Raw genomic sequence first — 13,598 nt, forward strand, 5'->3', positions numbered from 1 at the left:
TGTTATTAGTCCAAGTATTAATTTTAATTCTACTTATCCTTTATTTGCTCTTTATCCATGACTTCCTAACTGAACAAGACTTTTTAAGGCACTCGAGAGCATGTTTTCCATACAGATAACTTTAAATTAAAAAAAAAAAAAAGTCAGTCATTGTTTACAACACATTTTAAACAGTCATTTATCTCAGATACGTGCTTATAAGAAAATATTTACATTATCGGTCTTGTGGTTTCAAATAGATTCTCACACAGATGCTCAGATTGTGCTGTCCTTTATTTTGCCAGTAGCAGCACTGATGCCAGCAGAGCAGTGTATTGGTATGTTTGTAGGCAGGGGAAAGAACGTCTTCATTGTGGAGAAGAGTTTTTGTAACGCTTTTTTATTAAGAGAAAAAGTTTTTTTTGACAAGACAACATGGTCTTGGTGTAAGTGGGTGTCATAGCTGTTCACTGATTAAAAAGAGACAAGATGATCCATGTAAAAAACTAAGTTTTGAAATCTCTTGGCACTTTGTGCAGCCCATTATTTATGGGATGAAGTTCTGTAAGACCAAGTGCCAGGTCCTGCATTTTGGCCATGACAACCTCAGGCAACACTAGAGGTTTGAGGCAGAGTGACTGGAAGACTGTGCAGAGGAAAAGGAACTGGGAATGTCGGTCAGTGCTTGGCTGAAATGAGCCAGCAGTGTGCCCAGGTGGCCAAGAAGGCCAATGGTGTCCTGACTTGTGTCCAAATTAGTCCAACCAGCAGAAGCAGGAGGGTGATTGTCTCCAGTGCTATGATGAGTGCCATGTTTTGAGCCCCTCACTACAAGAAAGACATCGAGGCTCTGGAGTGTATCCAGAGAAGGGAAGTGAAACTGTGAAGGGTCTGGAGCATGAGTCTTATGGGGGACAGCTGAGGGAACTGGGATTGTTCAGTCTAGAGAAGAGGAGCCTCAGAGGAGATATTATTGCTCTCTACAACTACTTGAAAGGAGGTTGTGACAAGGCAGGGTCAGCCTCTTCCCCCACATAAGTAGCGATGGGACTAGAGAGAATGGTCTCAAGTTGTGCCAGGGGAGGTTCAAGTTGGATATTAGGAAACATTTTTCTCTGAAAGAGTGGTCAGGTGCAAGAATGGGTTGCCTAGAGAGGTGGTGGAGTCACCGTGCCTGTAGGCGTTCAAAAGAACTTTAGATGTTGTACTAAGGGACATGTTTTAATGGGGAAATATTGGTGGTAGATGGACAGTTGGACTTTGAGGTCTTTTCCAACCTTGGTGATTCTACGATTCTACGATTATCTGTTTAGCTGATAATGGCAGAGACATGTCATTGCTTTGCTTCAGGTCTTAGGAAACTTGATGGTGCTATTTGAACCTGTATTCTGCCTACAAAACTTCATTGGAGTAATAGAGTGATCTTCCAGGTTAGCGTTCATTTTTAATGGTGAAAGTATATTGTTATATTAAAAATTATCCATTGTGCTTGTAAATTTGAAGCAAACAAAACCAAAATTAAGGGATTAAGTCCCTCTGAAGTGTTGAATAAATTTAAGTCCTAGGAAACAAAAGCAGGATTTATGAATGTAGGAAAAAGAAAAACCAGCAGTCTAGATTCCTAATATTGTTTCTCCCTGTTCTGTGTCATTTTTATTCTTTTTGTGGACATTCCTAGCTATGCAAACATTGGGGTTTTAGTCTTTTTTTAATACAAATGCGGTATCTGATAGTAGAGCTCATAGAGCTATTGTGCTTGTATTTAGGTTTTAGTGAATGAATTGAAGTTTAAGATCATTAGCATCCTACTTGTCAGCCTCTTTTTAAAAATTACAAAGTATCTGCTATTCTGGTGTCATTAAAACGTAGTTAATAAATACAGTTCAGTCAACATGTGGGAATGATCCTCTTCCTTGAGTGTCTGGTATAAAAATTAGTATTTAGAAGCATTTTTGCTCACCTGAAATCAGTTTTATTAACACACCAGAAAGGCTACCCCAATATTAATTTTAGACTGGGCGGCACATAGGATATATATTCTAATTGTGAATTCAACACTTAACAAAGTGTTTTCTTGACCTTCAAAGGTATCTACCTTGTTTTCTGAGACTTTGTTTTTCAGACCAAAGCAAACAGTATTGCTGTGATGAATGTGTCACCACAACTTTTCATGTTGTCAGAATAAATTAAATTTTATTCACCTAAGTGGCATGAATGTTGAAAGTTGTGAATACTCACATGTATTTTCATGGACAAGGACATCATTCTTTCTGTTTAACCTTTTTGCTTTTTCCTAAGCTTTTCTAACAGCATTCTTTACCATACTCTGGCAGCAACTTATATTGAGTAGTGGTAAATTGCTATAACAGTAATAAAATTGTCTAGGCAAAACACATCTCAGTTCTTGTCTTAGAGAAGTGCAAAGCATTTCTATATAAATGTCTGAAAGCAAATGAGAAAATAACCAGTGAACACAAATAAGCAAGTAAAAAAACAAATACTTGTTACTCATACTTTTAGAAAAAAGTTAACATTTTTGATGCCCAATGGTGTAATTAAATGTCTTGCCCAGTGCTTAGAAGATACGTAATCATTTGATTTTATTTTAATGAAAAAGTCCAGTGCACTGTCCTGAAATTCTCTTTCAGATTCTTCGAAGCTCTTCCCAGACTATGATTTTCAAGTTTCTATTAAAATAGGAACTACTGTGCTTAAACCATTTCTTTGCCCTGACTGAGTTAGGCAAAAGTTCTGTTGTCGTACTCTGGGAGAAGGAGTGTTTTTAGAACGTTTCAGTACTGTGGGCAGTGCATACAAGGTGACTGCCTTTGTTTTCATTCAAGATCCTATTTAAAGAATAAGCAATCCTTGATCAGACCTAGTGGATTTCCTGGAAGATAGTAAAAAGAATTTCCTGGTATAATTACATATTCTCCCTAGAGTGAAGCAGATTTCTTAGTCTATTTTGCCACTTCATGTTCCTTAGCCTATGTTCCCCTACCATGTTTTCTTATTTTAAAAACAAACACTAAATATAGAAGAAGGATTGGAGAACATGTAACTACTTGTATCAAAGCTGGCTAGTGAAGTTACTACGCTTTAAGAGTTGCTTGTACTTTACTTGATGGTTATTTTTCGTATTACTGCATGCTGTCATTTGGAACAAAAACGCCAGGCATTGCTTACCAATACGACGCAAGTAGCCCGTTGGTACTGATACAGCAAACAGAAGTATGTATTCTCTTCTCTGATGCAATTCATATTTCAGTTTCAAAAGCAAGTTATTTTGTTCCTTTCACAGTTGTTAGTAAGCGTGATTCTGAAATAGGTATTTATCACAAAATATCACATGTTAAGTTAAGCCATGAGGTGAATTAGCATTCTGATTGTTATTCTTCTGCATTTCTCCTCTGGAAACCTTTTTCATCAGAAAGAATCCCAGTATATGAATTGCATACTCCATGAAGCTGACTAGTGTGGTATGGCTGAGAATGTGTGTGCTAAGACTTCAAGTTGTCATAAGCTGGTTGTAGATAGTAGCATCAGCAGCTACTCACTCCTCTATGTTCTCAGTTGTATTCTGCCTCTCGGTTCCACCTTTCCCCTGCTCCTTCTTTACATCTCGCAGGTTGTAAATTGAGAGTATCCTTTGCTTTTGTTATTGCAAACAATCTCATCCCATCAGAATCATACTGCAAAGACAGTTATTCAGCACTTGTCAGAACTAAAGGCCAGAAACCTCCCGGAAGAGATTGGAGTGATGAGCTGGGGACTTCTGAAGTGGATTTGGCCTGTCCCATATAGATTGGACGTTAGCTAGCTTATCTGCCCCAGAGGCTTCTGCAACACCAGCCAATTGTGGCCTCTCTTAGCCCAGAGGATCTTGCAGTGGGTTGGACATATGCTTTTCATTCCCAGAGGTCCAAACATAGCATCCTTACCAGAAGCCCTGCACCCTTACTTTGTTTTCCACCAATTCCCATACCCCAAATCGCTTGTTGTTCCCAAAGCACACCAGTACTCTCTTCCCATACAGCCTTTCCAATCCCTTCCACCAAATTTGATGTTTCTTTTCCTTATTCTTTCTTTAGAGTTAACCTGACTTTTATACCTTAGTCCACTGCATGCTTTTGTCTGTTCATCTCATAGCCTCCACCTCTCAAGTGTTCCACTTGAACTAAAAAGCAAGTCCTGGCGCTGCCCAGGTTGTTCCATGCCAGTGATAAAAATACTTCTTGAAAGAATATTCTAATAAAAGGAAGAAAGGAGATTTTTTCTCTTGATAACTAAAAAAAGGTAATAACTTATTTTCCAGAATCTGCATCTTTAAGCTCTAATGTACAACTTGGTTAGACTCCAGGCACAAGAGGAAATGGGTTATAGCAGTTGTGACTGTGTGGAGCAGATGTTTTGGTTGGACTGGCTATCAACCATCTGACTCATAATAAATTGTCAGTTCCAGTAAATTCCCAGTTTTCAATTACAGTAGGTAGGATATAAGAAAACAATGCCCTTTAGATGATATGCTTAAAGTGTATTTGATGATTATCGTACACAAATCATACTAACTTCCTGAAAATGTGAAGCATTTTGCAAACAGAGCAACTATAAGTGTTATAGTATGCTTTTAATGTAAATGTAGCTTGATATGAATGACATTTAACAAATAGTTGTTTAGGCAGTGGTGATACAGTTAAAAATAGAATATTCAAGTCTTGAGACTTCTCTGAGTCTTGCAATACCTGAATTCTTTTCCTGAAGTTCCTTGAGGAAAAAAGGAATTCTAAAATGACCTGTAACTTTCAATTTCATCTGTCCTGTGTTGTATTTGTATTTTCACGTATCCTTTTGTCCTTTTGTGTAAAAAGTACATGTTTAATGAGCAGTTCATCTGCACTGGCTAAGTTGACAAAGAGTAAATTTGAATGAAATATGAGTTTTCTCATTACGCTTACCTTGTGGAAAACAAAAACCCTCTTCCTTCCCCTCAGTCCCCCCTCCACCACACACACAAAAAGAAAACCTGAGCTAAAATATGAATTGAAAACATGCAGTTTTTTTTTCTTTCTCACCACATTGCTTTACTATGTACATTTGCAGTTCCAGGGCACTATGGAACTTTTAGTTAAAAAGATCAGCCATGCAAGTTTTGTATAAACACAGGAAAACACTTGTAGTTCTTGAGATAGAAAGCTATTTGTTTTTAATGTTTGTTTTGTACACACTTTTTTCATGTTTGATTTGTATAGGTGCTTTCTGTAATGAGGGGAAGATTATTTTTTGAAATAGAAACATGTAATAACAGGATGACAGAAAGACACCAAGAAAACTCATGTTGGATCTTTTATATTATAGTGTGCCAGAGATTTTTATTAGCAATCATAAGACTGTTTTGGAAAATCTAATATGCGTGCATTATCACAAGCTTAGCTAATGATCTCAGATGTTTTTTTAGAAACGTTCAATTTTCAAACCTCAAAATTCCTGTGGTCCAGATGTATCCTTCGTTCTGTGTAAGATCAGTTTAATAATATCTTACATAAAGTCTTAGGTAGAAAAAGTTCTGTGAGTATGAACTAGCTTTCTAACATGGCAGTTCTAGCGTTGGATGCTAATTTTTGTGTGAAATTGCCATTCTTAGATCTTAGAAAATCAAATTTTTGTAAATGTAGAATTGTGTTAATAAAATCCTTCAGCAGTAAGTGGTGTGGGTCAAATACAAATACAAATCATGAAAATCACCTTGGCTATTTTAATTTAAAAAATGTATTGTGATTGGAGTTCAACAGCCCCTTTTGTTTCCTAAAAGGGAATAGTTGTGAAGAAGCAATTGAAGTTACTCTTTCTCTTGACGCCAACTGAAAAGTAAAAAAAGAGAGGTGATTTTGTTTTGCTGCTTTGTTTAAAAGTTGCCTGCTTTTTGAGAGAAGTAGACATACTGAAATGGGAAAAGGGAAGACAAGACATTGCCAGTCAGAATTTGATAAGGAGTGTATAAACAGCCTTTGCCTTTGGACTCCTTGATGAAAGAGAAGGATATCAGCCCCTGTGCTGGAAAAATGTCATTGCCTACTTCTACAGACATGCATCATTTCACCTGGTCATTAACAAGCTTGTAGAAATGACCAGAAGAGATATCATTGAAGGAGTTAAGCTGTGACTGGCGCAGACAACATCAAAAAGGTCTGTTAATTGAAGTCTCTCTACAGTTTATCTGTAGGACATGTGTTTTTGATTTAGTTTTATAAATGACACCAGACATACTATGGATGAATGCAGTTCTACCAAGCAGATCCTTGCATAAATAAAAGGAGCAAAGTCTGAAAGAAATAATCACTATCGTGCAAATACAAACAGACTTCAACATAAATCTGTGGCCATCTGAGCAACCAGGTTGAGCAACTCCTTAGTGTTACTGCATCACGTCTTTTTAAAACCTATGGGAATGCTGCCTGTTTTGTGGTGGGTTTTTTTGTTTGTTTCTTTGTTTGTTTTTAAGCTACAATTTTAACTTTGCAGGTTTGCAGGCAAAAAACATACATCTACTTGAAAAGAGGTAGTTAGAGATGAATGTTGATTTCTTTATTCAGACTTGCATTGGACAGTAGCTATGTGAATGTAATGTGGTGATGTGCTGGCAACGGTAGTTGTATTTTGTGTATTAGTTTTATAAATGAAAAATATTACGTCTGAGCTTATTGCTCTTAATGCACACATCAACTTATTGCATCTCAATGTGCCAAGATGTTACATTTATTTATGTACGTTTTTTGCTTTTCTGCTGTGAGTCTTTGTGTTAAAGTAGTTATTAATGAGTGCATGAATACATTGTAATAATACTGTAAGTGGTAATGGATGTTTTTTTTTTTCCTCATTTTGCTTTTCTTTGATCAGTAAGCACCTGAGTGATATTCTAGAAGCTGATCATATGCATGATAGCAAAGTATTTGTGCACCAAATTAAGCATTAAATAGATTTAGTTTTGTGAAAAGCATGTAGATTCTCCTCTCTACTAAAAAGTGTTTTGACAAAAATTACAAAAAAAAAAAAAATGTGGTCTTGAGAGAGCTACATGCGTACACAGGTATCTATTATATATACTTGTCATTTCTTGAGGAATGCCTCTTACAATAAAATATTTTAAATAATTAGCATGACTGTTTAGTTTATATTACTAGTTCTTTTCATTTTGTTGACAATTAGCAAGTTAATTGTGAAAATTCAATTGATGCCATACTTGGCTACAGCAGTGAATCCCTGTCTGTAAACTGATGGTACCCCATCGTGAAAGCAATTTATTGTCATCCTTGATACTGATATGGAGGGTTATCCTGCAACTGCAGCTTAAAGCAGCGTTTCATTCCCAGCCTGACTGTGCCTGTAGCCATTTTATAGGCATTCTTAGGAGTGCACTTTTCTTCTAGCTATTAAAGTTGAGCAGTACACCATAGCAGAATTTAAGAAAACACTTCCAGATCTGTCTCATTTTTATGCAATACGATTAGGGTGTGTTTGTTTTTCTTTTAAGACCTACTCTTCCCTTCAGCTTATCACTAAATTTCTTGGCATGTTGTGTTCTGCACGTAGTAGGTAACGCGCAGCAAGTCTCTCTGGACGTTAACAGTTCCAGTCCTGCCAAAGCTTCACATGGCATGAGATTTTCTTCCTGAAACCACTCAGCAGTCAGTTTTTTCCCCCAGTTTGGGCAGGATCTTCAAACAATGTCTTAAGTGGTTTGCATGTTCCTTCCTCCCAGCTGCGTGTAAGGCAGACCACACCAGGGCACACTGCACCATGTTGATCCTGTGCTGAGTGCAGATCTGCTGGGTTATCTGTTTCCTCTCATAGTTTTCCAAAGCGGATAAAAACAAATGCATCTTGGCAAGTTGCTATGTACATATGCACAAACATGTTAAGGGACTTCTGTTTGTGTGCAGCAAGTGGCACCGTATTACTTGTGCTAGGTGAAGATGCTGGTACTGCTAATTCACGGCTCTAACACAAAGTTGGGAGCTCAAATGCAGTTGTATTCAGCAGATATTCAGCTATCTGGGCTCTATGTGATTCATGAGTTGGAGAGATATCAGGTCTTATCCAGAAACAAAATTTGTTCTACTTGATCCGAATATTGTGTCTGATTGTTCTTATGCAAAGAGAGCCTTAACTGTGAATGCGTTTATATTGACTGTCCTAAGACTTAGTGTGGATTTTATTTATTTATTTATTTATTTGCAATACTCTTTATTATGCATGCAGCCTTCTGAAAGTAATGCAGGGATTCAATCTATGGGAAGTTCAAGGACAGTAACTTCTAGACACAAGTTTCTAACTGCAAAAAAATTCTTCAAAACAAAGGAGTTGAGTACAGCAGAAAATATGCACCATGCACTTCGTTGAAAAATAACAAATGTGAAGTCTGTTGTCCTAATTCTATGCTACTGTAACGTAAAATTCCTTGGTATTTGTGTCTGATGTTAATACTGAACTGAGAATTCTTAACAGTGAAATCTGCATGTTTACTTAAATATGTTTTTCTGCCATCTGAAGAAGAGCTACATTACTGTATACTTGTTAAGTAATAAGTAATTTTATTTTGGTACTTGGAACTAAGCACTACAGAATATCTTTCAAGTACTAATACAGTAAGAAATTTTCAACCTATTTTTCAGCAGTCACACTTTTGATTCCCCTTTAAAGCATCTCTTAAATAAATTGGTACTTTACTGACTCATTATCTGCATGCTTACAAGTATTCATTCTGTTGTTTGTATCTTTCTTATTTTTATGTACAGGACGTGAATGAAGATCCTGGAGAAGATGTTGCACTTCTCTCTGTTAGTTTTGAGGATGCAGAAGCTACTCAGGTTTTTCCTAAGCTGTATCTCTCTCCACGCATTGAACAGTAAGTGCGACAGTTTGTTCTGAAATGTTTTTTTGTTTCATCTTTGAACTATTCATACTTTCCCTGAGAAATGTTGGCTAGCTGATATGGTCATATTTCTTTAAACTGCTTAAAGTCATAATGTTTACTATAAGTCTGTGCGTGGTGGAGAAATGACAGATCTTCTTGCTTGTTTTATATCTGACTGGATCACATATGGATGAAGAAATCGTTGGCCGCATGTAGTACCATTTTAATCCATGAAGAGTATCATACTGAGTTTTCCTGTAGCATATTTTGAGTGTCTCCTATGGTACAACACACTGGTACCTTTTTTGTGGAGTAATGTTTGATTATTTTTTCATTGAGGGATGAGGAATACATATAAATACACATATGTGTATGGGTAAGTTCTCTACTGTATGTAACCCCTTTGTTTAAAGAGCTGTAGAAGGCCGAGGGCTTTTTAAACTGCGTTTTATGAATTTGCATCTTTACAAGGTTACTTTTTTCCGGGAGAATATCTGAATATCTAATTTTAAGGTTGTTGGACAATGCAGTTGACAAACACCATTGCTGAAAAACTCCTAAAATGGAAGGAAGTCAGTCCATTTTCATTAATTTGCTCTTCAGATTCTGGAATTAAGAATGCCTTAGTGCTCCTCCTATTTCAGTGCATTGTCTGCTTCAAAAAAAGTAACAATATTAGACTTTTCAAGTATTCACCAGTCAGGGTAATTTAACACAATTTCAGTAATGTTTTGTTTTTCTGGTCAATACTGCAGTGACTTTCCTTTGAACTGGTAGAGAAGTGGAGGTTTCACTCAGCAGGGCATTGGTCTGGATAAGATGGTGGGTGCCATTTAAAAAACAAATTCAAGATTTGATTTAGATAAAGACAAAAGATTTCCTGTTTTTTTTTTTTTTTAAGAAAATGTATATTACATGCACACCTGTTCATATATGTGCATGTGAATAAGATGCTTAGCAACCTTTCAGTTTTTATATTTGTGTCAATTCACTACCTTTTATCAAAAGTTGAGAGCATAATTGTGCTGAAACATGTAGTTATCCATCAGTGTTCCAAAGGATTCTTTTCTCAACTGCTGCTAATGGCAAATGAGCTGTCGCTCGTTTCTGTTGTGTTTTCAGCTCTAGTCACATGTTGACTGTTAACTGTGTTTTAGGCCACCCAGGTATATGTAAATGACCTTTGTGCTAATTAATGTATTGCTGATTTTTTCCATTTTCCAGTAGTGTCATTAGAAATATTTTAACCTCTTGAGTAGCAGAGCAGAGTAGCAATACAAAAGTGCGCTTTGCTTTCCATAAAATATTGTATTTTCTTTCAGTGCGCTAAAGAACATCTGATTTTAATTGTGCTATGTACAGCAATATAACAGAATGATATTTGGATGGTGTTAATACGTACCTGATATATCTGACATATTTATTGCTTTATAATTTAGATCTTACAAAGTCACTTTAAAATCATGCCAGTATTACCTGAAGTTTCATGCCATGCCTTCTTACGGTATCTGTATATCAATCTTGGAGATACTGCACCCAGAAAGCATGGCTCTGTTTCAGTCTGTCTTTGTTTAAAAATGTTCATCATGGTGTCTGGACATTGGTAAGCCATAGTTTACCTAAGAGCTGAGAGGGAATGAGATTGATTACCTATGATTCACGTTCACTATGTTAGTTTTCAAAGTAACCTAATGCGGTGTTAATGTAATCAGCTTTTACTGTTTCATGGCATAATGTCTCTTACTTCCAGTGAAGGAGATTTGCTTGATTGTGAGCTGCTGCACTTTCCTGTATTATACCAGTTACTTTTTGTTCTGTGAAAAAATGCATAGGTATGTTTTCAGTGTTTGTTCAATTGAGCTATAATAACAAAGAGACATTTGTCTTTTGCTCTTTCCCAAACCAATCTCTGTTCTGTTTAGCAGAGGCTGACAGTCCAGATATTTAACTTTCCAATGTTTGGGAACTGAAGCAACAATGCGTACTTCTTTATACTTTTTGCCAAAAGTACAAAAAGCCTCAAAGGGCCCTGAGGATTAATTTTAATGACTTGAGGCCATGGCATTTTACATTTGAATTGTGTTCTGCTTATGAAAGTTCTTCCCCGCTGCTAACAATAATTGCATCTACAAGCACCGTGTAAGCAAATTACTGGTGTATTTTTTTTATGCATCAGATTTTGAGGTAGAATAATTAGTAGTCGACAGTTCCACCCATAACCTTCCCAAGTATTAAAAAAAACAGGAAAAATACTAAATTCCCACAATTATTTTGTTTATACTAATTCTGTTCACCTTAGGAAGAACAAGCAAACAGGAATAGCATTGTCTTGATGTATAAAAAAACATTTGCAAACAAAAATGCTTCAACTTTGGAGAGAAGTAAGAGTGAACTGTCTGCGTGAAGTGAGTTATCTCCAGCTTTCCCAAGAGATTTCATTGCTTTTGTGATCCACCATATAAGTATGTGTTGCTACGTTGCATTTTCTAAAAATGACACTTACCCACAGATCTTGTCAGCAAATTTGGACCCTAGCAATATGAATATAGTGTTTTTGTTTTGAAGTGTTATTGTAAAGCACATTTGATCTATTTTTAGGTGAATGGTAAACATAGTACTGGTAAGACTGATTACTCATTGCCAGAGACTCTCAAAGAGATTTGTGAAATCAGGGAAATACCCATTTTTTATGGTTTGGAGATAAGATGCTAGATTTGAAAAAGGTTGTCTTTTAGTGGGAGATAAAAATGCAGTGCAAAGGTATTGTTGCTTGTACAGGTGTCGATGTTGGTATTCCACTGACTTCATTGCAAAGAGTGTGAAGCCCAGGTCTTAGAATTGAAAAACAAGCAAACGAAAAGCCCTCAAAACCAGCTCGTAGGGTTGGGAAGCATGTTGGTTTGTAAACATCTCAACAACAGTTAAACATAACTGTGCATGATTTAATTCTTTCATTAAAACTTCTGCATTTAAAAGCACTCCTTTAAATACCAATCATTTAAAACATGTTATCTGCAATTTCTTGTTAATATATCCTTCCTTTGAAATCAATCATTTATAAATGTTTTCTATTTTCTTTAACAATTCTTATTCTTCATTACATTGCATCAGTAGACAGAGACAGAGCTAATAACAGTTGCTTTTAATTATTTTTAAAGGTAGATTCAGTCACAGTGACACATGGGATACTGATTATACGTTACAGTTTATATATAATATATGTAAATACAACCAGAAAGAAAAAAAAAAAAGCAAGCAGCAGCACTTCCATAGTATCATAATAACAAGTTCCTGCACGCTTTTGGAGAAAATGATATGCTGGTAAACCTCACAGACAGGCCACCCAGCTTGAGAGGATGGTGCTTGTCAGCATCCATTTGTGCGTAGCTAGTCCTCCTTCCTGCTCTGAGAGCAGAGGTGGTCACAGGATGCTCCTCATCCCCAACTTTCAGCTGTTCTGCTTTGGGGAAATGTTCAGAGCTGAGCAGCATCAGTACCCAAAGTTCCCCACGTGCTGATCCATTTGAGCTCTTCCCCCTGCTAGGTTAGGAAAACAGGTATTCTGAGGCTTTGCCTGCACTGTTGTGCGCACTCCTCTGCATGGTGAGGAACTGCTGGACTAATTACCTTTTATGTCTCTGCCTTATTTCTATACATTATTCATAAAGTCTCTCACTATAACACTTCTTGCTTGCTCAAATTATCTTTCTCAGTGGTAGAAGACTAGGTATCCCTATGGATAGGAAACTTATGATTAAAAATCTGTTATATCTTCGTTTTTCATCTGCTTAAAGTCACCAGAATCTAAATCCAAGAAATGGGAAAGAGTCTGAACAGCTAATTTCTATATTAAATTGTTTGTCAGTGTGCTACACATTAATGTGGATCAGAAGTTATATTTTTTCATGATAAAAACCAAATTTTATGTCTTTTTTTAATCTTCATGGGTAGTCCATGTTAATAAAGAAATAAATAAAGCGGGTTTATCTTGGTTCACGTTTTAAGAAAAAAGAAATAAGGGTAGAAACACTGCTGCTCAGTAGATTCTTTGTTCCCTAGATTCACAGAAATAATCCTGTAATAAACACTGTTGTCCTGGAGGGCTTTTCTATGATAAATACATGGATGTGAATATGCTAAGAAAACCAGCTGTCAGTAGAACTTGTTTTGCCTTAGTGGATCAGGCTCCATGGTTTAGGGACTGAAGTGGTCATTTTTTACGAGTCTGGGAGCTGTGCCAGAGGGTTCTTCGTGACTGAGGATGGAATTTGAAGTTCGGCAACTGTGCTTAACCTTCTCGTATGGACAAGGAAAAATAACAAGAAGCTAGGCTGAACTTTTAGACTTTGAATGTTTCTATCTGTTTTTCCCCAATGAAAAAAAGAACTGAAGAGAGAGAAAATAAACTATGTGCATTTGCTTTGAGGTATTATTTCCCATCTCTTAACTATCCCTTCTGTTGTGGTTGCTGGGAGCTGAAAGAAGAAAGTATTCTCCATTTATAGCATGTGGTGGATTTGTCTCTTGCTGCATTTGAGATGCCAAGTTGCAGGGGCACTGTGAAGGGCTTCACCTCATGCTGGTGTGCCATACTGGTGATTGCATGTCACTGGTCAAAGCCTACTGTCTTACAGTAAGTGGAAGTATACTTTCTCTACATAATTGGTTGTATTAATGCCTTTTTATCTGTAGAAGATTGAAGAAAGGT

The 13,598-nt window shown here is 36.6% G+C and overlaps 1 protein-coding gene across 2 annotated transcripts in view; it reads left to right on the plus strand.

The window, feature by feature from the left end:
- The window catches only part of BABAM2 (BRISC and BRCA1 A complex member 2), a 158,749-nt gene that overhangs the window by 72,787 nt on the left and 72,364 nt on the right, over positions 1–13,598 (plus strand). For both annotated transcript variants that reach the window (XM_048936025.1, XM_048936024.1), the window contains exon 7: positions 8,772–8,881. In XM_048936025.1, the coding sequence (XP_048791982.1) occupies positions 8,772–8,881 (110 nt within the window). The remainder of the gene's footprint in view (positions 1–8,771; positions 8,882–13,598) is intronic.

The sequence above is a fragment of the Lagopus muta genome, chromosome 2 (genome assembly GCF_023343835.1).
Source record: "Lagopus muta isolate bLagMut1 chromosome 2, bLagMut1 primary, whole genome shotgun sequence".
In the NCBI taxonomy this organism is placed as follows: domain Eukaryota; kingdom Metazoa; phylum Chordata; class Aves; order Galliformes; family Phasianidae; genus Lagopus; species Lagopus muta.